This window comes from Chiloscyllium plagiosum, chromosome 6 (assembly GCF_004010195.1).
Source record: "Chiloscyllium plagiosum isolate BGI_BamShark_2017 chromosome 6, ASM401019v2, whole genome shotgun sequence".
In the NCBI taxonomy this organism is placed as follows: domain Eukaryota; kingdom Metazoa; phylum Chordata; class Chondrichthyes; order Orectolobiformes; family Hemiscylliidae; genus Chiloscyllium; species Chiloscyllium plagiosum.
In genome coordinates, this window is record NC_057715.1 from 56,785,746 (window position 1) to 56,810,829 (window position 25,084).

At 40.3% G+C, this 25,084-nt stretch overlaps 1 protein-coding gene across 3 annotated transcripts in view; it reads right to left on the reverse strand.

The window, feature by feature from the left end:
• Nucleotides 1–214: 214 nt before the first annotated feature.
• The window catches only part of ccdc83 (coiled-coil domain containing 83), a 73,887-nt gene continuing 49,017 nt past the window's right edge, over nt 215–25,084 (reverse strand). For all 3 annotated transcript variants that reach the window (XM_043691605.1, XM_043691603.1, XM_043691604.1), the window contains 4 exons: nt 18,551–18,672; nt 16,777–16,874; nt 7,998–8,206; nt 215–2,954 (listed from right to left, as the gene is read on the reverse strand). In XM_043691605.1, the coding sequence (XP_043547540.1) occupies nt 2,778–2,954; nt 7,998–8,206; nt 16,777–16,874; nt 18,551–18,672 (606 nt within the window). In that variant the 3' untranslated portion in view covers nt 215–2,777. The remainder of the gene's footprint in view (nt 2,955–7,997; nt 8,207–16,776; nt 16,875–18,550; nt 18,673–25,084) is intronic.

Sequence of the window (25,084 nt, forward strand, 5' to 3'; positions counted from 1 at the left end):
GGCTATAAGAATGTTGGTCACACATGAGGAAATTGACTCCCACCACCCTCTTCTACTATTGTGGCAGCAGGACCAGGAGTTAATATTGAACTGTGTTCTAAGCAGATATAAATATGCTCCTTCCAGCTACCTGAAAATGGACTGATTTAACACAGAACATTTGCTTCAATTTGTAAATTGTTTTATTTGACAATGAAAAATTTACAGAGCACGTTGTATCATGAGACATTTTCTGTCAATGTAACTTTTTATCTAGTAATGCTGAAGTAGAAAATATTCATATGCCATCCCATGTTTTGTGAACATGCAAACTCTGAGAAGGGCAGGAGTTTCCTATTTGCAAATGAATTGCTTCGTATTTTTCACATGCAAATAATCATTCAACTTCCCACAGAATGAAATTTGGCAGAGGTCAATCTTGAGAATCAACATATGCTCAAATAATAATTGAAAATGATTTCTTTCCAAGTCTATTCTGTGGGGAAAATTAATGCTGAGTCCTGTTGCTTCCATCATTGTCTGCCTATGGTCCAGTCTTACCTTTGGATTATTGAGTGAAGGAGGAAAGGAGATTTTTTTTTTGTCATTGCATCTATTATTCGATGAATTTTGATTTTATTTAATATGGATTCTTATTTCTTAGAATATTTTCAATCATGTTTTCCAGAATCATTTTCTTTAGTAAAAGGTAAAGTCTCTACAGTCTGACCAGACTATAAGGCTGCTCTCTCATTAAAGAGAGGTGACTGGCAGTGGTTTAACCCAAGGGTCACCATTGTCTCAGGTGAGGGACCAGGTTAAGAAGGAGAATTCTTCATGGTAGCCTCAGCTGGTCTGGGGATTGAACCCATGCTGCTGGTAGCAGTGTTGCAAACCAGCCATTCAGTCAACTGAGCTAACTGACCTCCTCTCTAGTGGTCATATAAATTCCTTGACTAAGCTCTAAACCCAAGCTTCTGTGCCCTTTTAAGGAAAAGAAATTTGCCATCATTGTGTGTTTTGCCTACATGTGACTCCAGACTTAAAGCAATGTGACTCTCAAGGGCTAAGCAAACTATCCAGTTCAAGAATAATTAGGGATGATCAACAAATACAGGCCCTTGCCTGCAGTGTCTGCATCCCATGAAAAAAAGATAGATGAGCAGAATTTTTGTAATGCATCTACCAAAATACATATTCGGACTGCTTAATGTATCAATTTACAAACATTCTTCATACTATAATTACATGATTTGATAGTAATGCAGAAGTTGCCATAGTCCTGTCAGCTGTGCTCTCATAGATGACAGTTGGTGGTAGGTCACACTTCAGGCTAGGGGAGAGGTTGAGAAGGAGAGTGTGGGAAATGAACCTAAAATGTTGGCATTACTCTGCATTGCATAATATGCAGATAACTGAGCATGGGTTTGAAAGTAATTTCTCTTTCTTTTTATATTTCATTTTCCAACACCTCACACTGCCACACTTTTCTGATGATCACCTCCTGCTTTGCTGTGACCTCCCCCAACTTCTTCTGTAATTTTCACATTACTGCTGATGGTCATAATTTCAGCTGTGGTCCAAAGTTCCCTCTCAAAATATGGTCCACCTCCCTATGCTTCTTTAAGACACGCCTTAAAATTCACATCATTGAGCAAGCTTTTGGTCTCCTCCTGTGTTAGTTAAACCTTTAGCTCTGCATGTTTTATTGGTCAGGCTTCTGAAGTGGTTTCCTACACTGTGTGTTGTCTGCCTTCTCAGTCTCTCAATAGCTTACATTTTCTAAAAGCGAATGAAAATTTGGTATACTGATTTCTAATATGTTTATTTTAACACATTGATTTATGAATACAGAGTACCTTACTTTGAATTGCATGATTCTTAGTCATGATTTATACTTAAACTAATTAAATAATTGCACTTTTGTGACTTGAATTTTTAGCTGTTTTCAGACCAGGTAAAAGGCATGGTATCCTTTATTCCTACAGAGATCCTACGGGATTAAAGGAACAGTTTGGTGATGCCCCACGTTGGCCATCCACCGAAGAATACAAGACAATTTCTAAAAACTCTGCCTCCCTTTTGTGGGTGGTGGTGGTGGGGGGAGTTAAGAAATATGTAATTCTTTCTCAGCTGTTTTGAAGGAGCTTGCATAACATCTTTAAATTTGAGTAAAGGTTTAATTGAGGTGAGGTCACCATAGTTCCATAGGGTTCTCTTTCATCAGAGAGATGACTGGTGGTTAACCTGTGGGTCACCATGCCTTAAATGAGGGGCAAAGTCAAAAAAGTAGGACCTTCCAGGTAATTCCAGCTGGTAGGAAATTGAACCCATGCTGTTGGCATCATTTTGCATCACAAACTAGCCATTCTGCAACTGCACCAACTGACCCCAATTATAAAGCCTCATTCCAAGGTTTAAATATAGAATATTAAATAGTTGCTTCAGTTACAGAATGATTTCCTATCAAAGTAAACAAGGTAATTGATATTCAGTTGCTCCAAATATCCTCATGTATGTAGCAAATTGCTGAGAATAATTTCTGTTCTGCATTTAGTTATCTTAAATCTAAATAGATAATTGTAATTGTTTTTGGGTACATTAAGAAAAAAACTTGGGTGAGATACCTGAATACTGCTGGTGCATGGAACTATTCATCACTGTTTTCAGGATAGTTGGATGGAGGAGATGAAAAGCAAGTAAACTAAACCATAAAAAACTTGCAACCACAGTAGTCTTTGATTTGAAATAATCCACTCTACATCTACTAATGCTTCAAAGGGCAAGAGTTTTAATAACTATAATATAGCTGATCTGAGCATTGTACCAGTAACAGGCCATACCATCGCTACTTCATTTGATTTTGTTTCTTCATTTTTCTTTCCTTGACTGGGAAGTTGCGCGATGTCTTCAAGAGGCATGGCTCGGCCCTCGACGTGCAACAGCTTCTGTTCCAAGGCACCACAATCAAAATACTGAAAAGCAAATTGCAAATTTTTACACAATTATATTGTAATAAAACCTTGCATATTTTTAAGGAAATAAAATGACCTAAAGAGCTTTCAAAAACTATTTTGAACATTGGGTCACACAGAAAATATTTGGTCACATGATCAAAAGTTGGTTGAAAAGGTAGGTGAGAGAAGAAGAGAAGTTTGTGGAGGAAATTCCGAAGACTAGGGTCTATGCAGCTAAAGGTATGGTGGAGTGATTGAAATCAGAGATGGGCAAGAATCACTGAGCTCAGGCAGTTGTATAACTTGAGATGGTTATAGAGAGGGGAAAAGAGCAATGTTGTCAAAAGATTTGCAAACTAGGAGAAAAAATTTAAAATCAAACTTCTTTTAAATTTGTTCATGAAATGTGAATGACTTTGGCAAAGTCAGCATTTGTTGTATATCCTGAACTGCTCTTAAATGTACCTAACTGTCTTCAATTGCTATTGCCCATTGGTGCAAATACATCCATGGTACTGTTCAGAAGTGAGTTCCAGGATTTAGACCTTTATGAAAATCCAATTCCAGTCAGTAACATCCTCAAAAACTGTATTTGTCAAACACAAATCCATATTGACTCTATCCCAATCAGATCATCATTGTACAAGTGTCCGTTTATCACATCCTTTTTAATAGATATGATGTACTAACGGGATTAAAATTCAATCTACTGAAGTCACCGACTTTGAAAATTTGTGCATCCTACCAGGAAAAAGGTTTACTTCACATTTTTCTTACAGCTGGTGGACAGTACAAAATGAATTTACAATAGATTCTGGGTTTAAAATATCTTTTTCATCTTAGAATTCCTTAGATAAGTCTCAAACACACATCTGTGTCTTCTCCAAAATTGTTTGAATCTTCAGGCCTGGTTTCATCAGCATTATAGTGTTGAAATTACCCTGGCTTTGGCACTGTCACCCTTCAAGCTCTCCACAATATTTGACATCACTGACCATAAGCAATATAATATTTATCAAAATGTACTTGTATGATTACATTCCTAGCTCTGCAATAGTAAATAATTAACAACATGATCCAGCAATTGCTTTTCTTTATTTTACAGTCATCTCCATTTCCACTCTTGCCTCTATGTCCTCAATAACAGCATCGGCAGCCCTCAATATATATACATCCTGTGACCACTTTGGCCACACTGTCTTTAACACAACATGCAAATAAGTTGAACATTTCCTTATCTGAATGGCTTCTTCCCAACTTACATTGTGTTCGCTCCCACTGTAAACTCTGCAAATTTGTCATCAGCTTCACCTGCTTCCCTGGTCATGTGCTGTACTAAGCCATGCAAAACTTTTAACTGACCCACATGCTATCCATTAAATGCTATCCATCCCTGCAGTTTAATTCCAGATCTAACACCACACCACCACGAATAAAATCTTTGCCTACACTTTTGTTACTACTATGCATTTTTCTGGTCTCCAGTTCACTCTTGCCATTCTGAAGAAATTTTGATACCCTACATGCTGCCTCACAGCGCCAGAGACCCAGGTTCAATTCCCGCCTCAGGCGACTGACTGTGTGGAGTTTGCACATTCTCCCCGTGTCTGCGTGGGTTTCATCCGGGTGCTCCGGTTTCCTCCCACCATCCAAAGATATACAGGGTCAGGTGAATTGGCCATACTAATTGCCCGTAGTGTTAGGTAAGGGGTAAATGTAGGGGTATGGGTGGGTTTCGCTTCGGCGGGTTGGTGTGGACTTGTTGGGCCGAAGGGCCTGTTTCCACACTGTAATCTAATCTAATCCCATCTCTGATCTGGATTGGCTCCATTAATTCTTGAACATACTGAACTGAAAATTTTAGTTCCCTTCCCCACACAATCTCTGCATGCTCAGCTAAGTTTTATGTCCTTTAATTTTACTTTTTCACATTTCCTGTGCAGAGTGTAGGTGATGGCCTCATTTGCCAGGATTCTTTTCCAAACCATTCTATTACTACACTTTCCATCTGATTAAAAAGAAAACATCTTTTCAACAAAGCCTGTAGTTGGCCTTTCCAATATTCTCAATTTGGCCAAGTAGCTTTCACTTACATTAACTGCCTGGGATATTTTCTGTACGAGATGTTACATAAATACCAATTGTAGCTATAAATGTACAAATTATTGGTTTGATATTAAATTTTCCTTTCAATGGAAATAACTAGTTTTATAGAAGTGAATGTACATGAAATCTACACTTGTTCTTTTAAAATACTTTTGATGCATCACAGATATAAATGTTTATACAAATTTGACATAAATATCCCAGAATTTTGAGGGAGGCAAGGAAACAAATTGCTGGAGCATTGACAGATATCTTTGTATTCTCTTTGGCCACAGGTAAGGTCCCAGGAGACTGGAGAATAGCCAATGCTGTCCCATTGTTTAAGAAGGGTAGCAGGGACATTCCTGAAAATTATAGGCCTATGAGCCTCACGTCAGTAGTTGGGAAATTATTAGAAAAGATTCTCAGGGACAAGATCGATATGAATTTAGAAGCAAATGGACTTATAGTTTTAGTGATAGATGGTTTTGTGTGGGGGAGTTGTGCCTCACTAACGTGATTGAGTTTTTTGAAAATATGATGATAACGATTGAAGAGGAAAAAGTGCCTGACGTTGTCTACATGGACTTCAGTAAAACCTTTGACAAGGTCCCTCATAGCAGACTGGCACAGAAGGTGAAGTCACATGTTATCGGGGTGAACTAGCAAGATGGATACAGAACATGGGTCAGTCATAGGAGACAGAGGGTAGCAGTGGAAGGATGCTTTTCAGAATGGAGGGCTGTGGCTAGTGGTGTTCCACAGGGATCAGTGCTGGGACCTCTGCTGTTTATGATTTACATAAACAAATTGCAGGAAAATGTAGCTGGTCTGAGTAGTAAGATTGTGGACGATACAATGATTGGTGGACTTGCGGATAGTGAGGAAGATTGTCAGAGGACACAGCAGGAGAAAGATCACTTGGAGGCATAGGCAGAGAGATGGCAAATGGAGTTAAATCCAGACAAATGTGAGGTGATGCATTTTGGAAGGTCAAGTAAGGGTGGAAACTATTCAGTGAATGGCAGAACCCTTGGGAGTATTGATATGCAGAGGGATCTTGGTGTTCAAGGCTACAGATCACTGAAGGTGGCAATGCAGGTAGATAAGGTAGTTAAAAAAAGGCTTATGGAATGCTTGCCTTCATTGGCAGGGTCATTGAGTATAAGAAGAGGCAAGTTATGCTGCAGCTTTATTAGTTAAACCACACTAGGAATATTGTGTACAGTTCTGGTCACCACACTACCTGAAGGATGCGGATACTTTGGAGAAGTTTCAGAAAAGGTTTACCAGAATGTTGCTCGGTATGGGGGATCTTATCTATGAAGAAAGGTTGGTTAGATTGGGTTTGTTTTCACTGGAACGCAGGAGGTTGAAGGGTGACCTAAAAGAAGTTTATAAGATTGTGAATGGCGTGGATAGAGTGGAAAGCATAGGCTTTTTCCAAGGGTAGAGGGGTCAGTTACTAGAGGACACAGGTTCAAGGTGCGGGGTGGGGGGAGGGAAGTTTAAAACAGGTGCAAGTTAAGTTTTTCACACAAAGGGTGGAGAGCTTTGCCAGAGGAGATGGTGGAGACAAAAAAAACCCTGCAGATGCTAGAATCCAAAGGAGGAGAAGGTGGAAGCAGACACAATAAGCAGCATTCAAGAAGCACTGAGTTGGATAGAGGAATAGGAAGGGAATAGAGGGATATAGATCTTGAAAGTGAAGACAGTTTTAGTATGGAAGGGCAAAATATGGCAACGGAGGCTTGGAGGGCCCTGTTCCTGTGCTGTATTGTTCTTTGTTCTTTTGTTCTGACATTGCAGGCTTCTCAGTTCTACTCAGCTGTTTTTTAAATAATGAGACTTATCAACAGCTATCACAAGGAAAAGAGAATTGTATTGCCCTGAAGGAGAAGAAAAAAAATCTGATCTAGAAGAAAAATGGGCCTATTGATTAGATTTTTAAAAAAATACCAAAAAATTGAAGGCTAGGATTTGGACGGCCAAATGTGATTCAGAAATCTTGCATGTAATCTTATTCTGCTGTGTAATGAAGTGGTTACAATTGTTCCCAACTTTTAATTCCTCAAAAACCAGCAAATTAAAGAAAGGGAATAAACAATTCCAGATACTTCTAAAATATCAATTCATGTGTAGTCAGTTCTTCTATAACATGGTGGTTCCATTCTTGTGCAACCCCACTTTATAGAAAAATCACACTTTAGAAACAGCACTTTAAGTGTTGGTGATGTAATCACATTATAGCCAATATATGTTTTAAAAGTTCATGCTTTAGAACAGCATCCCCAATTCATCAATCGTGTTACAGCGAATTTGTGTTGCTGAAATGTGCATTATAGCAGAACGAATTGTTTCTTTAAACTTCAAAACATTATGACTACGGTATGCTTGCAAGAGCAATTTTATCATAGACTACATTGTAAGAGTGTCTAAACGTGTAAAGTTTCTAATTTGCTCTGATTTTGATTTACATGTTTTAGTACTTCAAACATAGAGTTAATTTATAAAAGAATTGTTCTCTACTAAGGCATATTACTTTGTGAAAACCTAATAAATAGTAGCATAATAAGATTACCTAATGGTGCTGCCATAAGGAAGTCTCTGAAGGAAAGTGGGAGATCATTGTTGACAGTGAAATTTCAAAACATTTTGTTTTGTTTACCATTACTTAATTTTGGAACTGGACTCCAATAATTATCAGGATTTACACTTTAGCCAGGACTCTATTTAACATGACAACATGTGTCTGAACAATATTAAATTAAAAGGGAACATACATCATTGCACCATTATCTTTATATAAATGTATATTTGATAAGTTTTCCAATACATTTATAGCTATAAAAATACAATTTTACAAATAATAACACTGAACTTCATTCTGTATCTTCATACATGACCTATTATTGAACAGTATTGTGGGTAACAACCAAAGATTTTAATACTTTCTTTCAATTTCACTTAACTAACCTTAAAGTATTTTTCATCTTCCTGCAACAAGTAGGTGAGATTTTGTGATACAGACTTGCCCAGTTGGAACTGCGGTTTATCATCACTTTCTGTCATTTCCTCTTTAAAATACGGTTGCATTGATGAAACTTTCTTCTCTGATGCAAGCAATGTTGCACTCTTGAGTTTTGGTAGGTTGTAGCTAGCATCATGGATTTCCACAAGGGCATCTGTTTAAAAATAAAACTCTTATTACAATCCAAAAACTGATTGCCTGAAACTTGAGATGATTGGCTTAATGTAGTGAGTAGCTGACTTTTGCAATTAGAGATCACACGTTGAATGCTTGGTCTTGTTAAGCTAGTTGGTGGCAGTTTGGCATCAAGTGAACCTTTGGCTTCAATGAAGCTGGGCTACTGAAGCCTTTCATGACTCTTTAACCACTGTATTTTAATTGTTCCATTGAGCAGAAACACCACTGTTTCTGTCCACCATTTTTCAGCATTTTCATTTTAATGAAAGAAAGAGCATGAACCCTGTCCAAACAGTCCTAATAGCTGCACTTCTAAGTTCTGTTATCATCCATGTAAAACTCTTTTGCACTTACCTCAGTGATTGCTTATCCTTTGATGACATATTGAAACCAGAAGTGTGCACAGCATTATTCATGATCTAACCAAAGTTCTAAATTCTCTACTTCTGAATTGTATTCCTCTAGAAATGAACTCAAGTGCTTTGTTGTAATATAATGATTTTATGAAGCTGCATTGATTTTTAAAAAAAATATTTTTATTGAAAAATAGATTTTTTAATATTACAACAAATACGAAACAATACAAAGAAAGAACGCAAAAAAAGTTAAAAAACCCAAACCGCTCTCAAGTACAAATGTATGAATATATATAAAAATATATTTTAAAAACCCAAATTAACTACTTAACTAAATACTAACAACAACCTGATAAATAATAATATTATTCTCCCAAACTTTGAATAATATTACAGCTCAGCAAAACAAAACACTAACTCTTGAATAGCGAGAGCATTAATTTTCACTTACATTCGCAGATCCCCCTGTCTGGATAATGGAATCATAAAGCACAACCGTTACTGCTATATAAAAGCCCTTATTAGATGCTCCATAACAATCTTCCTCTAATGCAACAAGCCCAGGGATTTTCAGACACCCACCCTAACAAGATATTCTTTCTTGCACAGAAATTGAGGATGATGAAAAGTTGTTTCTTATGTGCATCTACAGGGATTACATTGGGCAGGCCAAGAAGAAGAGAGGTAGAGTCCTTCTCCACTCTTACATCTAAAGTCCCCTCCATTGCACCCACCATAGCACTCCAGTATGTTTGATGCCAACCACAGGACTAGAGACAATGGGTAAGAGAGCCCATACTAACTTTACACTTGGGTTATGTTGAAGATACCCCTGGTTTAAATTTTGATAAACGATCTGGAGTCAAGTGGATTCTGTGGAGAATCTTCAACTGTAAAACATGGGTCCTATTGCAAATTGATATCTTTCTTGTGTTTTCCCAAATATCTTCCCATGCCTCTGAAGAGACCTCAACACACTTCTCTCTCCCACGTTCTGAATTGAATTGAATAGAATTTATTGTCACATGTACCAAGGAACAGGGAAAAGCTTTGTCTTGCGAGCAATACAGGCAGGTCACATAGTTAAGTAGCTAGATAAGTAAATAATAGGTAAACAACAGCAAATACAAAAACACAGGTACAGGCAAATGTTAAGAGTTTGTGAGTCCATTCAGTATTCTAACAACAGTAGGATAGAAACTGTTTTGAAACCGGCGTGTGTTCAGGCTTCTGTACCTTCACCTTGATGGCTGTAGAAAAACATTGCCATGGCGGAATGGATCTTTGAGAATGCTGGCAGCACTTGCCTTGATAGCGGGCCTGGTAGATGGATTCTATAGATGGGAGGTTGGCCTTTGTGATTGTCCAGGCTGCGTTCACTACTCTCTGTAACTGTGTCCAATCTTGAATGGTACAGTTGCCATACCAGGGAGCGATACATCCAGAGAGAATGCTCTCGATGGTGCATCTATTGGCAAGGGTATTTGCCGTCATGCCAAATTTCCTCAGCTGCCTGAGGAACAAGTCAACTAGTAAGAGGGCGCTTTGCCTGAGACGTTTCAATGTCTAACCCTATTGAAACAGATCCCCACAAGCCCAATCACTCATGTAAGATAAAAGCAAACTTGGTTGATAGTTTTTAATGTCCGGGAGATCCACTCCCCCTAGACTGTAAGGCAATTGCAATTTAGCTAATTTAGCTAATTTAATGAGGGGCCACTTAAGATGCCAATTAAAAGAGCTGAACCAGCCATTCAGTCTCCTGAACGATTGTTTATTGAAAATCGGGGGAAGCATCCGTATAGGGTCCAACAAACAAGGAAGAATCTTCATAAGAGCTATCCAACCTAACCATGAGACCGGAAGCACCTCCCATCTTTGAAAGTCTTGTTTGATTTGGTCAAATAATTGAACAAAATTAGCTTTAAACAACCAATCAAGAACTAGAGTGATGAATATGCCCAAATACATAAAACCCCTCTGTGACCACTTAAATGGGAATCAAGATTTGCCCTCAAGACCTAGCACCTTCGTAAGACCACCCAATGGCACAGCCTCTGATTTTTGCAAAATTAATCTTGTACCCAGAAAAGGTGCCAAACAAGCTGATGCATTGTAACAGACGAGGTACTGAAACTGCTGGATTTGACAAAAAAAATGAGAACATCATGCACGCACAACAAAATCTTGTGTAATTTTGACCCCACTGCTGGAGCTGATATATTGGGATCCCTATGAATGGCTTCCTTCAATGGTTCAATCACCAATGTAAAAAACAATGGCGAAAGGGGACAGTCATGTCGGCTGCCCCTAAAAATGCTAAAATTGTTTGATCGTACCTCAAAGGTAATGACCGCAGCAACAGGGTCACTGTGGAGAATCTTTACCCATCTTATAAGAGCTTTGCCCAAGCCAAACCGCTCAAGAAAAAAAAAGGTACTGCCACTCAACTCAGTCAAATGCCTTCTCTGCATCTAGAGAAATCACCAATCCCTATATTGACTGTTATTGATATGTTTGAATTATATTAAGCAGCCTACTAACATTATTGGAAGGTCTGCAGCTCTTTATGAAGCCTGGCTGGTCCTCTTTAACAATAGAAGGTAACACAGTTTACAGCCTTAACACAAGAGTCTTAGAGAGGATTTTAAAGTCAACATTTAAGAGTGAAATGGGCCTGTAAGAAGCACAGTCCTCCGGGACCTTCCTTTTTAAAGAATAAACAAAATTTTGGCCTCTGTTAGAGATGGCGGGAGACGAGGGCCTGTCAAAGTAAGCCTTCTCGGCTGCCTTCAACCATGCTCCGAGGAGACGTTGCTGCTCACCCTTCTACCACTTCCTAGTAGAAGGAATAACTAGCCCCCTGGCATTGGCTTTGGCAGTTTCCCAAAAGACGGATGGGCTACTAACCAAGCCTGAATTAATGTCTGGGAAAGCTCTAAATTCCTTAGAGAAGTACTCCACAAACTTATTATCTTTAAGGATAAAGGGATCCATTCGCCAGTGCCTCAGACCCACTATAGCGTCTTTAATCTTAACCAACAGGTACACTGGAACATGATTGGAGATGGTAACATTACCAATTGCACAAGATGCCACCAAATCTAGGGTTGCCACAGGGGTCAGAAAAAAATCAATCCTGGTGTGACATCTGTGTGGATTAGAAAAAATCTGTAAGATCCCTGCTAGTAGGGTAGATACGCATCCAGACGTCCACCAACCCTAACTCCATGCATAAATCCACTAATTGTTTAATTTGTAGAAAGGGTATCTGGGGGCCTTCGGGCAACCTGTTGGCTGTGGGATCCATAGTACAATTAAAATCTCCCCCTATAATGATATGCCGGGACTCCAGACTGATCAATTTGGAGAACACATCTACCAGAAATTTGTAGGGATGGCTGGAGGGCAGTAAACATTTAAAACACCATATTCTTCCCCGTTTATCAGGGTTTTGAGGATTACAAACCTCCTGTGGGTGTCTTTAATACACTCTAGTAACTTAAATGGGAGATTCCTCCTAACCAATATAGCAGTTCCCTACTTCTGGTATTAAAAGATGAAAAGTAAATCCAATCAAAGCCATTCTGCTGTAGTTTCAAATGTTCCTTATCATTCAAATGTGTCTCCTGTAATAAAGCATTATCCACCCTTTCCTTTCTAAGACCCGAGAGTACCTTTTTCCTCTTAATTGGTGAGTGACTCCCCTTGATGTTCCAGGTACACTATTTAATCAAGTCATTAGCCATAACCTTCTGCAGTAACATTTAGATTCCAGAGAGGAGGAACTCGAATTACAAACCACTGAGCCTTAGTGTCGGGAGATCCATCGAACATAAAAACTGCATAAATTAAAACCACTACAGTTAAACAAACCCACAAAGCTATCAAAGACTATATACAACAAACAAACCCAACATATACAGCACCAATGGCGCTGAAGAGGGGAACTCACCCCCTGCCCAAAGGGGGCATCTATACATCCCAAAACCCAACTTCCCATCCCACTGCCAATACTGCAGCCAGAGCATTTAAATACCTGAACCAGGCATAAACTGCCCGTAAGTAGGCATTTAGCCATCCCAACCATTTTCTCTCCTCCTAGCTAGAGCCGTACCACAAACACAAGCAGAAAAGTAAGAAAATACACCTTGAAATAACAATGTGAACAAAGAAAATTTGAAAGAAAACAATAGGTGAGCACCCCATCCATATTTTGGTATAACTTAACCTAGAAATAGAAAGTACACATCTAAACCGCCCCTGAGCATAGTTTAGACCAGATTATTACCAATAATAAAAAAAAGAAATCGCTGACTGGACTTGCTCCTTTTTTTTTTAAGTGAAAAGTAGAGACATAGAGTCATAGAGATGTACCCAAACAGCACTATTATTTGTACATACAAAATTGTTTACATTAAGTTACTTTGTCCACAAAGTCTCTTGCCTCCTCCGATGTGTCAAAGAGATATACAGATCCATCTAAGGTGATCTGAAACACTGCTGGATACCCCAGAGAGTACTGGATCCTGAACTCCCTCAGTCTTTTCTTGATGCTGTCATAGGAGTTCTTTTTCAGATCACCGCCGCTGAAAAGTCCTGGAAGAACATGATCTTAGAGCCCTCGTAAACTAGGGCCTTCAGATCCTTTCTTTGGATTCTGGAAGCTTCCTCGATTCTCTCCTCATCTCTATAGTGATGAAACCGCACCAAGATAGGACGAGGACAGTGGTTCAGACCTGACCTCCGTGCTGTGACCCAGTGAGCCCTCTCAATCTTGAAGCTTCTCATTCTAGCCTCCAAGTTAAGGAATTTCGCCAACCAGTCCTCAATAAATTCCACCAGCCGCTCACCCTCCTTAGCCTCCGGCAGACTGACAATCCAAATATTTTTTCTCCTGGCCCTGTTATCGAAGTCATCAACCTGGTCAAGCAAATTACAGACATGCATCTCCAGGGCCTGGATCCTATGCTTGGAGGAACCAGTATCAGCTTCCACCACTGTGGCTCTGTGTCCTACCTCATCTGTCCTTTCCTTTAGGTCTCCCAGCTGCTGTTCATGCTTCTATAGCATGATAGCGATGGGGGCCAGCTTCTCCTCTATCTGCTTGCTCAATATCTTGCAAGATTTCGTGAGCTCCTTTACCAGGACCTGGTAGGAAATCAAGTCTGAGGATCCTGCAGGCTGGGCCCAGGCCTGACCTCAGACATACCTGCTCCCTTCTTCGGTATCCCTGGACAGTGAAAATCGAGGTAAGTTGCTCTCTAACAGTTTCCTGGGACTCCACAACCTTTCCAGAGTCCCAGAATATCGTCTTGGTCTGGGTAGGGTGGGTTAGGACTTGCGATGCGGTGCAGAGCTCTGCAATGCGATCTTCCTAGATCACTGCCATTTTGGATCCCCGCTGCATTGCTTTTTAATGATTTGCTTTTCAGGACACCAAGATATCTTCATGCATATATGTTGTAGTTTTATTTTCCAAGGGGTAGCTGGCCTCTTAGTCTGCAAAATGCACCACCACTTGCTTTATTACAATTATGATTTACTTGCTCATTCTGCATAGTCAGAGCACCAATTGGTGTAGAACACTCATTCTTACCTATCAATCTAAGTAGTGTTTTTTTTAACTCTTTCACCTCATGGTTTGATCTTTTCATGCTCTGCTTGCCAGTTCTAACCTCAATGTGTTGCAACTCAGTCAGAGTGTCTCAGCTCACTTGCATCATTGCCAAATTCCATTGCCTCATTATAGTCCAGAAAATTGGTTTTAAGGTTTTTCCCCTTTTTCAGGTTCCTCTGTGACCAACTACTACTACCCTCTACTACCCAACCACAGTGACTGGGATTTAGATTCTCTCTCACATCACTTTATGTCTTGACATGCTCACTTCCTAGTCTTTTGTTGTTTTTCTGCTCCTTTGGTGGCTGCTTGTTCAAGTCTTACATATCTATAAGTAATTTCTTTAAAATATGGTGATACTTGTAAAGCAATGCATTGGACACTGTTTCTAATGGTAGCAGATTGCTCTATTCTAGATAGAATGTTAATGTGACTGCATCAATATATAGGTAATCGTTCTTTTAGATGGTAAGTAAGGTTTAAGGTTCAGAAGGTGAATTATATTGTGACAGAATATGCAGCCTCTGCCCTACTGTTACAGCTACTGTGCTGATATGACTGGTCAATTTGAACTTGTTGTCAATGGTAACCCCCAGTATGTTGATGATGTCATGAAGGTTGAGGATAGATGACTTGCCTTTCTCCTGTTTGTAATGATGTTGACATGATACATTTGTGCAAATATCTCTTGTCATTTGTCTGCCCCAAGCTTCCATTTTATCCAGGTCCTGCTCGATAGACTAGTGAACACCGTTTCACTATTGTAGTAATTGTGATTGAAACTGAATGTAAGAATTGTTATCAATTGGATCTACTCTGACCTTATGGTATATAAATGTCTATAGAAAATTTCCTGAATTCTGGGTGGTTTGGAAGATGACAATTGTCATATTATTGTTTTGTTCAAAAAGCAGAGAAACATGCTCACATCCCAATAGTAACATTAGACTTTATCTTTCAGTCAATGAAGAAGCAAGGGTATAGACCACTGCTTGTAAAACAATGCCTTTTCATTGGCTCCAACAGGAATTTGCTCTTCTGGTTGCAGCATGGATTGATCAAGAAAAGTAGTGAAGAGGCCTTGAGGCGTGGTACTTTCTAGCAAGGCTTCACTGCCTCTGTCACAAATTGGGCATGACCATTAAGGGGTAGTTTCAGCTCGATTTCAATTTCTGAATTATAGGCCCATTTGCAGACCTTTTGATAAATGGTTTTTCATCATTTTAGATCTTTGATTCCCTTTTAGTTGGAGCTTTTCCTCAACTTTTTAGTTCCCCCTTTTCCTAAACCTGCAGGAGACAAGGGTATCCTAGAATGATGGGATCAACAGGGCATCTGGAAAGGACAGAAGTATATAACTGTTTTATAATCACCAAGCATTTTGTGTTGAATAATCTCCAGCTATTGGTTAAATCCATAGCAATTCACACAGGCTTCTCTAACTGCCAAACTCTATCACCTAAAAGGACAAAGACATAAGATCCATGGGAACCATCTGCTCCCTCCAACACCAACCAAACCTGAGGGGACCATATCACAGTTCCTTTCCCATTGTGGATCAAAATCCTGGAACTCCCTTCCTAACAGCATTATGGATATACCTAAACCCAAAGGACAGCAGAGGTTTAAGAAGGTACCTCAACACATCTTCTCCAAAGTAAATAGAGATCAGCAATAAATTCTGGCCTTTGCCAGTGACGTCCACATCCCATTAATGAATAAAAACAATCTGTATTATCCTAAATCACTGCACATAATTACTTGAATAAAGTAACTCAAATGATGTGAATTCAATGTCAAATGATCTGTCCATTGTTAATTACTAACCAATGTCATATATTTAATCTTATAGTTTATATGTGCATGTGTCTGAGGGATTATGCGTGTCTGAGGGATGTGCACGTGTTTGAGGGACACGTGTGTGTTTGAGGGGTGTGTGTGTGTGTGTTTGAAGGTCACTCGCACACAGGCATTTGGAAGGACGCACTATTGGATCGTGCATGTGTGTTGGAGGGACACGTGCGCACGTGACGTTACCAGGATGCTGCCTGGACTGGAGGGCTTATCTTATGAGGAGAGGTTGACTGAGCTCGGACATTTTTCATTGGAGAAAAGGAGGAGAAGAGAGGACCTAATTGAGATATACAAGATAATGAGAGGCATAGATAGAGTTGATAGCCAGAGACTATTTCCCAGGGCAGAAATGACTAACACGAGGGGTCATAGTTTTAAGCTGGTTGGAGGAAAGTATAGAGGGGATGTCAGAGGCGGGTTCTTTACACAGAGAGTTGTGAGAGCATGGAATGCATTGCCAGCAGCAGTTGTGGAGGCAGGGTCATTGGGGACATTTAAGAGACTCCTGGACATGCATATGGTCACAGAAATTTGAGGGTGCATACATGAGGATCAATGGTTGGCACAACATCGTAGGCTGAAGGGCCTGTTCTATGTTCTATAAAATGTAGTATTACAGAAACATGAGTATTATTTAACAATGCAGAAATATATAAAATATTGTAAACTGAAATAAAGAATTCCTATGTGATTTACAATTTTATTTCTTATTATTACCTGAAGGTTCACCTCTGAACGCTAATTTAGCTAATTCTTCTTCCAATATCCCACCATCTTGGCTCTTGGACCCAGCTGCACGAATTTTGAACAGGTTTCTATGACCATTGGAAATAAAGAATCATTGAATTATCATATAGGATCAATTTGTGGTGACATGAGTCTTATCTGATGACTGGAGAGCTGGTAATCACATACGTTGTCTTCTTTGGGGAAGGCCTAATGAATCCAGAGTCAACTAGGCGCATGACAGGTCATCGGCAGACCTTTCCACAGGTGTCAGAAAGCTGTTCCTTCTCAAGGATACTGTGTCCTTGATGTTTTTCAGAGGGGTCATAAAACAGCCCAGGCTCTGAATCGGCTGAAGTGGTACAGAGATGAAAGGGTTTACTGAGAAGCTTTTTGTGTATACGTAAGCAAATGAGTCTTTAGACTTCAGGCTTTCATGTTTTAAAAGTAACCTGTATACTGAAAGGGGAATGGTCAGTCCTGGCAGCTGAGGCTTCTGGGACAGTGCAGCAGTGGGCTGTGTGGAAACAGGCTGCTAGACTCTCTCTTCTACCCTTCTAACTTCAACCTGTAAGCCCCTGTTTCATTTTTACTGTGTTTAAGGGGTTCGTTTATTGGGATTATTGCAGTTATTTTTAAGAACAACATAATTAAGTCTAGTTTGGGTGGACTGTTCTGTGGGTATTCTATATTCTGTTCTTTGTGTTTCATTTTGTAATTTTGTGAATAAATTGTTGGCTATTTTAAAACATGGTAGTCAAACTAGCTAACTTACTCTGGATAATTTTCATTGTACATTTACCAAAACAAATAGCAAAGTTACAGTCTGGGTTGCCTGCTTAAGAATGTTTTAAGTGATCTGGCCTAGTCCATAGCACAGGATCAAAACTCTTGAGGCAGGGGGTCTCTGCAACAGAGTATCATTGTCCAATCAAAGGCTAGCAGGAATCTTTCTCAGTATATTTTATATGCACTGGCTAACTCCAGGACAAGTACCTACTGAACAGACAAGATTATGGAGGGATCCAGACAGGCCACACTAAAGTAATGATGGGAGGAATTTTGCATTCCTTTAATCTGGAATGGAATGCCTTTGAGTGAGGGCCATGCTGCCACTCAGACAAACAGCCAATACAGATTAACTTGTTGTGCATACCACATGACAAACCTGCAGCTTGATTATTAAAAGCAGAAGCATTTGAGCCCCTGATGTGGTCACTGGTTGTTACCTGAGGGTTTCAATTGGTGGGATGGTGAAGGATGATAAGAGCCTTCCCATCCCATAATTAATTGGGGTGGAGTTGCTACCCTACTAAATGCTCTTCCTGCTTCCAAACATGCTACTAGAGAGGGCAGCAGGTTCTGCACATTGTATGAAACAAATGATTTTGCATCTGTCAGGTGGGAAACAAAACCATGTGATTTTACCGGCTGTGTCTTTTCTGACACTTTCAAAAATATGGCACAGTTGGCATAATATAGAATGGAGTTACATCTTACCAAAAATAAAATTTCTCCATAAAATTTTGCTAAAAGGGTAACTTGTATATTATTTTGAGTATTACTACTAATATTTTGGGTTTATAGCAAGAATTTATAACTTGGTAAATCCATTCACTCAAATCTTAATTACAGCCGATACCAATGCATTAAAAAGGCAATATAGCAGGTATAATAAACATTAAGAATAGCATTTAAGTATTAAAATTAAGACTGTACAGATCTGTTAATAGTATATTGAGAAGGTAAGAGATGTCAAAATTACCTGCATTCATTAAGGTCACTGATCTGGCAATCAAACAGTTGACTCAAAATTTTTAGATTGTCCTGTTCAACTTTTTGTACTGCTTGTTCCAAATTAGTAACTTCGAGACTATATAGGTTTAGCTGCAGAAACATGAACAAATAATAAGTTTATCAGTATCAAAATCTGACCAAACTTTCACCTGAAATTTCGTCAGTGATGAAACAAGAGGTTGCTCAGTGGTTAGCACTGATGCCTCACAGCACCAGGGTCCCAGGTTCTTTCCACCCTAGGCAACTGTGTGGAGTTTGTACATTCTCCTCACATCTGCGTGAGTTTTCTCCGGGTGCTCTGGTTTCCTCCCACAACCTAAAGATGTGCAAGTTAGGTGGATTTGCCATGCTAAATTGCCCAGTGTCCAGGCATGTGTAGGTTAGGTGCGTTAGTCAGGGGAAATGTAAAGTTATAGGGTAGGGGAATGGGTCTGGATGGGATACTCTTCGGAAGATCGGTGTGGACTTGTTGGGCCAAATGCTTGTTTCCACACTGTAGGAATTCTATGAAGTGTGTTTGATACTAACCAGGGAGTCTCTGTGGCATGGTTTCTCCTGTAAGTTGACTTCCTCAACTTCCCTGTCAAAACAGTGGCTCCTTGTAACCTCCTCTTGACTTTCATTGAGTCATTCTGGATTAGAGGTGCTGGAAAAGCACAGCAGTTCAGGCAGCATCCGAGGAGCAGTAAAATCGAAGTTTCAGGCAAAAGCCCTTCATCAGGAATACAGGCAGAGCCACATTGGTGCCCTGGGGTTGAAGTGTTCCGAGGCGGAAGATGAGGCGTTCTTCCTCCAGGCGTGGTGGTGAGGGAGTAGCGGTGAAGGAGGCCCAGGACCTTCATGTCCTTGGCAGAGTGGGAGGGGAGTTGAAATGTTGGGCCACAGGGCGGTGTGGTTGATTGGTGCGGGTGTCCCAGAGATGTTCCCTAAAGTGTTCTGTGAGGAGGCGTCCAGCCTCCCCAGTGTAGAGGAGACCACATCGGGAGCAACGGATACAATAAATGATATTGGTGGATGTGCAGGTAAAACTTTGATGGATGTGGAAGGCTCCTTTAGGGCCTTGATGGAGGTGAGGGAGGAGGTGTGGGCGCAGGTTTTGCAATTCCTGCAGTGGCAGGGGAAGGTGCCAGGACGGAAGGGCGGGTTGGTTGTAGGGGGGCATGGACCTGACCAGGTAGTCACGGAGGGAAACTGTCTTTGCGGAAGGCAGAAAAGGGTGGGGATTTTACTGCTCCTTGGATGCTGCCTGAACTGCTGTGCTTTTTCAGCACCTCTAATCCAGAATCTGGTTTCCAGCATTTGCAGTCATTGTTTTTACCTTTCATTGAGTTGATGCCCAGGACTGATTTTGGCCCATATCCCACACTGTCACAACCCTCTTAGAAACTTACTGTAAATCTGGTAATAAGTGCAGCAGCATTGATGTTAGTGAGCAAGTTAAGCAGCCAATGACATTGAAGTATTCACACATTAAACAAGATATTTAATATTCTTCAATTTTTATGTACATTTTAGAATATAAAAATAATGATTATGATTGAATTTAAAAGGTAACATACAGATAAAATTGATTGATTCCACATTTTAAAAGAAAATCAGAATGGACAGAAAAATAAGGCTGAACATTCCCAGAAATCAATAAGTATCAATTTTGGTATTTCTCTCTACAAGCCCTCAGATGATTTCTCATGCTATTCTCGAACCATGATTCATTACCCTTGTACACCACCTCTATGGTACCCCTCTTGTCCTACCTTCCTTCTTGCTACAGGCGAAGGTACTCACTACTGTGGGAATCTCCTGGGATTTCTGGCATGGCGCAATTTTTAAAGCCTATTTCCTACATTCCAATCAATGAGTTTGGTGCCTGTCCCTGCCTACAAAATGTCCTGGCAAGTGTATTGCAATGAAAGAAGACTGTGCACTCCAAGAAGCTGCACTAATATGGACAGCTATAATTGTAAGTGGATCAGGGATGTTCCATAAAGGGATGGTGAGGCTGGTACTGTCCGATGCCAATGCCCATGGCTGGGTGTGTGGGCAATCACTGCCTATTGAATTTGCTCTGAGATATTAGTGACTGATGACCAACAGTCTAGTTTGAATCTGATGGTTGGAGATTGGGAACTTACATATCAATAAGGTGAGGTTGCGTAACAATAGCATGTTAATACAAATGGTTTTAAATAGGCCTCTGGCTATTCACTAATGAGATTTTTGTCTCATGGATCAAGACTTGGTTGGAAAATCAGACCTTTTCTTCTTGTTGAGAATCTCATTTCTGCAAATCTTACTCTATCTTTCTAACTGATTTGCTGATGCTTTGTTGTTCAGGGGCTGGGAAGATTCCACACAAAACTTTTATGGACAGTGAAGATGTTTAGCAGTAATAACGCAGGTGGTACATTACTAAAAACCCAGCTTCACTTTATTCCATAAAATGTAAAAATACAAGAAATTTTCCAGCAAGTCCAGAATTGAGAAGTGCAAGTTTAATCAAATTGTGATGGCAATGCAAAGTGAAGATGTGCCCTGAAAAAAAGGGCAGCCTGAAGTGAAGGGCAACCCCAAGGTGCCCTGCAATCATCTGTCATAAAGGTACAGTTTAATGCAGGGGTCAAAAGAAACAGAAATAGCATAACATTTGGAAGTGAATCTAGATAAATCAACGATGGAGTTAAGAAGGATTTAGTGCAGATGAAGTATGAAATGGCAAAAGAACTAGAGATATGGAAGCTTGATATTAAATTCCAGGAAGGAAAATTAACAAATGAAGAGAGAATAGAAATGAAAGCTTTGAAGAGAGAAGTAAATTAGGCAGCGGGATTTGGGTAAAGGCTTTGTTTACTTGAACTGGGAATGACTGGCAGATTGGACAATGATTTCAATTCATTCCCTGAATTTTGATTTGACTAGGAATATTTACCTTGCGCTTAAAATCAGTGTAAAAAGAGCTAAATGGTAATTTGTGTCCAGAATAAAGGATCATTCTTTTGCAGAATATCTTAGTAGGGAAACGATTAGCATGAACAGTCTTCTGACTATGGAACAGCTAAAACTGTGATACTCAATACTTATGTTTCAGAACAAACTCATATCAATTCTGTATTTTCAAGAAAAAAGAGAGGGTGGAATTTCTGCTTCCTTGAGAGGTATGGATAAGGGCAAAATAAGGTGAGAAAATGCAAGTAAAAATGAAAAACCCAGCAAGTCAATATCAGGGAAAAGTTATTTCTAATTATCTCGAGTTCAGAATCTTGCTGATGACTGGTGCATTTGCATCCCCTTAAAAATCAAAATTTCTTCATTTCTACGTAGCTTCCAAATTGCCTTTCCTTCTCAGAGAGTCTAGTTATCGTAAATTCCTGACATGAACGTCAGAGTGAATATCTGGCAATATGCATATTCCATGGACACAATCCTCTTTTACCCTTCCTTCATGCAAGTCAACAACAGCAAAGCCACCAGATTCATATCACCATCTGCTGTGCTGTATGATTCTATGACCATGGCTGCTTTCAGACCAACTCTCAACTCCTTCAGCCAGTCAAGACCTTATTTTGGAACTCTGGAATACAATTTGTTTTGATATAACATGATAGTTCCATTTTTGTGCAATCTCATGCACCATGAAGATCACGCAATACCGCACCTTTTAAACTAATGGGGCCAGAATTGCACTATAGCCAATACAGGTAAGGAAAGTTCATGTTCTACAAATAATGCTTTATATCCTTCAATGGTGTTAAAGCCAATTTGTGTTGAAGAAATATGCATTCTAGCAGAACTGATTGTACCGATGACTTGCACTCCTCTGCCACGTTACATACCAAAACAAACATACAAGTCATGCATTTAGTTAGGATGCATCTTCTTAGTGCTTATTCACTTTATAGTTACTTGAAGGCTGCTAGCCTCTGTGACTTGCACGATGCCTGATGCTTTCTGCAGTCAAGGAGTTCGTCATTTGTCAAAGATGAGCAATACATGCTCATTACAACTTCTTTCACCTTTGGGACACGTGAAGAGGTGTTCATCTCTCACTCATTCTGACAGCGACAAAGACCATTTAGGCTTTGATGGCCAAAGCCTGCTGAGAGTGCCTTGCTCAGATTCAGGCTTATTCTCCTTGGCTTGGACACCTACAGGCTATGCAATCATAAGCAAGGAGAAGGGGAAGGGCCAGGCATCTGTGGAGAGTCCTAAGGGGGAAGCTTCTGAGGTCTACTAATTGGTGCATGCTGATAACAACTGGTCACCTGAGAGGAAGGGGTACTTGGAATGTGATTCATAGAATCCCTACAGTTTCCAAACAGGCCAATCAGCCCAACAAGCTCACAGATGACCCTCTGAAGAGCATCTCATACAGACTCACCCTCCTACCATATTCCTGTAACCTTTCATGTCCCATGATTAATCTACCTAACCTGCACATCCCTGGACACAATGGACAATTTAGCCTGGCCAATTCACCTAACCTGTACATCTTTGAACTGTGGGAGGAAACCAGAGCACCTGGAGGAAACACATGCAGACATGGGGAGAATATACAAACTCCACACAGAGTCACTCAGGGTTGTAAATTGAACATGGGTCCCTGTCACTGTGAGGCAGCAGTGCTAAGCTCTGAGCCACTGTATTGCCCCACATCCTTCACTCTCACCATGCCACTGTTGTTGTGTATCAATGCCTATAATGATGGTGTGCAGGTCCATGCACCTGTCTTACACAAAATCCTGGATCTGGATCTCCATAATGGGAATCAGCCTGTTCTTAGAGGCAGCCAGCATGTTTGATAATGTTGGTGAATTCCTCCATCCTTTAATAGGCTTTCTAAGAGCCTCTAACAAACCTGTCTGATGTTCCTGTGGCTGTTTCTGAACTTTGACTAAGTCACTGATGCCAAGAATAGGGACTCATCTTCCTGCAGCTAAACAGGTACCTACTCTCCAGCAATCCTTGAAGTGTCACAGACATGGAACATTTCTTCCTTGAGCAACTGTGCAGATGTGTAGGTGATGCTCTCACCAGATTGTGCTCCTGAGTAAACACTGAGGTGAAAGTCTTTGAGCTGGAGAAGGGTGCAGGTGAAAGCCTTGATGCTGCATCCTTTGAGGGAATAGTGGCTTCCTCTTCACATGAGGAAGTGGAGATGAGGGTCTTTAGTGCTGGCTGCCTCAGGACAGAGCTTTACTGGGAGCTGGTCGTACCCACAAGAGAGGGAATTAGTTGTTGGATAAAAGCTGATGCCAGTTAAGAATGAGTGTTCCTAGTGAGTGAGTTGGAAATGCAGAGGACTAGATGGGTTAGTATTTTGGGAGAATGAGGTAGCTGACAGCCACTGTGTGGATATGATGCATGCAATAATGAAAGTTATTATTCATAGGCCTTAATGAGAGGCATGTGCAGTAATTTAGTTAAAGTGAGTAGTGACTCTGTGAGAGTGAGGCAAGAGAGAAAATGGTGGCACTTATCTTTGTGGAACGCAGGTTCCCACATTGCTGAACTGCTATGCCCAGTTCTGAATGGCAGTGGATAACTAAACAACTCACTGGAGACAAGATTCCACAAATATTTCCCAGAGAAAAACTGTCACTGGTTAGTCATACCTGGCACAAAGGAAGTTGGTTGTGGTTATTGGAGGTCAATCCTCTCAGCTCCAGGACATCTCTGCAGGAGTTCCTCAGGGCAGTGTGCTAGGACCATCTTCAGCTGCTTCTTAAAGACCTTCCTTCCATCCTAAGGTCAGATATAAAGATGTTCTCTGATAATTACACAACATTTAACACCATTCACAACTCATCAGATACCAAAACAATCCCTGTCCAAATGCAGAAAGATCTCAACAAGTGACAAGTAACAATTTGTGCCAGGCAATGGCAATATCCAATAAGAATTTAACCATTTTCCCTTGACATTCAATACTGTTATCATAGCTGAATCCCTCTCTATCAACATCCTGGGGTTTAGCATTGATCAGAAACTGAATTAGAGTCATAGAGTCATGGAGATGTACAGCATGGAAACAGACCCTTTGGTCCAACCTGTCCATGTCGACCAGATATCCCAACCCAATCTAGTCCCACCTGCCAGCACCCGGCCCATATCCCTCCGAACCCTTCCTATTCATATACCCATCCAAATGCCTTTTAAATGTTGCAATTGTACCAGCCTCCACCACTTCCTCTGGCAGCTCATTCCATACACGTATCACCCTCTGCGTGAAAACGTTGCCCCTTAGGTCTCTTTTATATCTTTCCCCTAAACCTATGCTCTTTAGTTCTGGACTCCCTGATCCCAGGGAAAAGAGTTTATCTATTTATCCTATCCATGCCCCTCATAATTTTGTAAACCTCTATAAGGTCACCCCTCAGCCTCCGACGCTCCAGGGAAAACAGCCCAGCCTGTTCAGCCTCTCCCTGTAGCTCAGATCCTCCAAACCTGGCAATGTCCTTGTAAATCTTTTCTGAACCCTTTCAAGTTTCACAACATCTTTCTGATA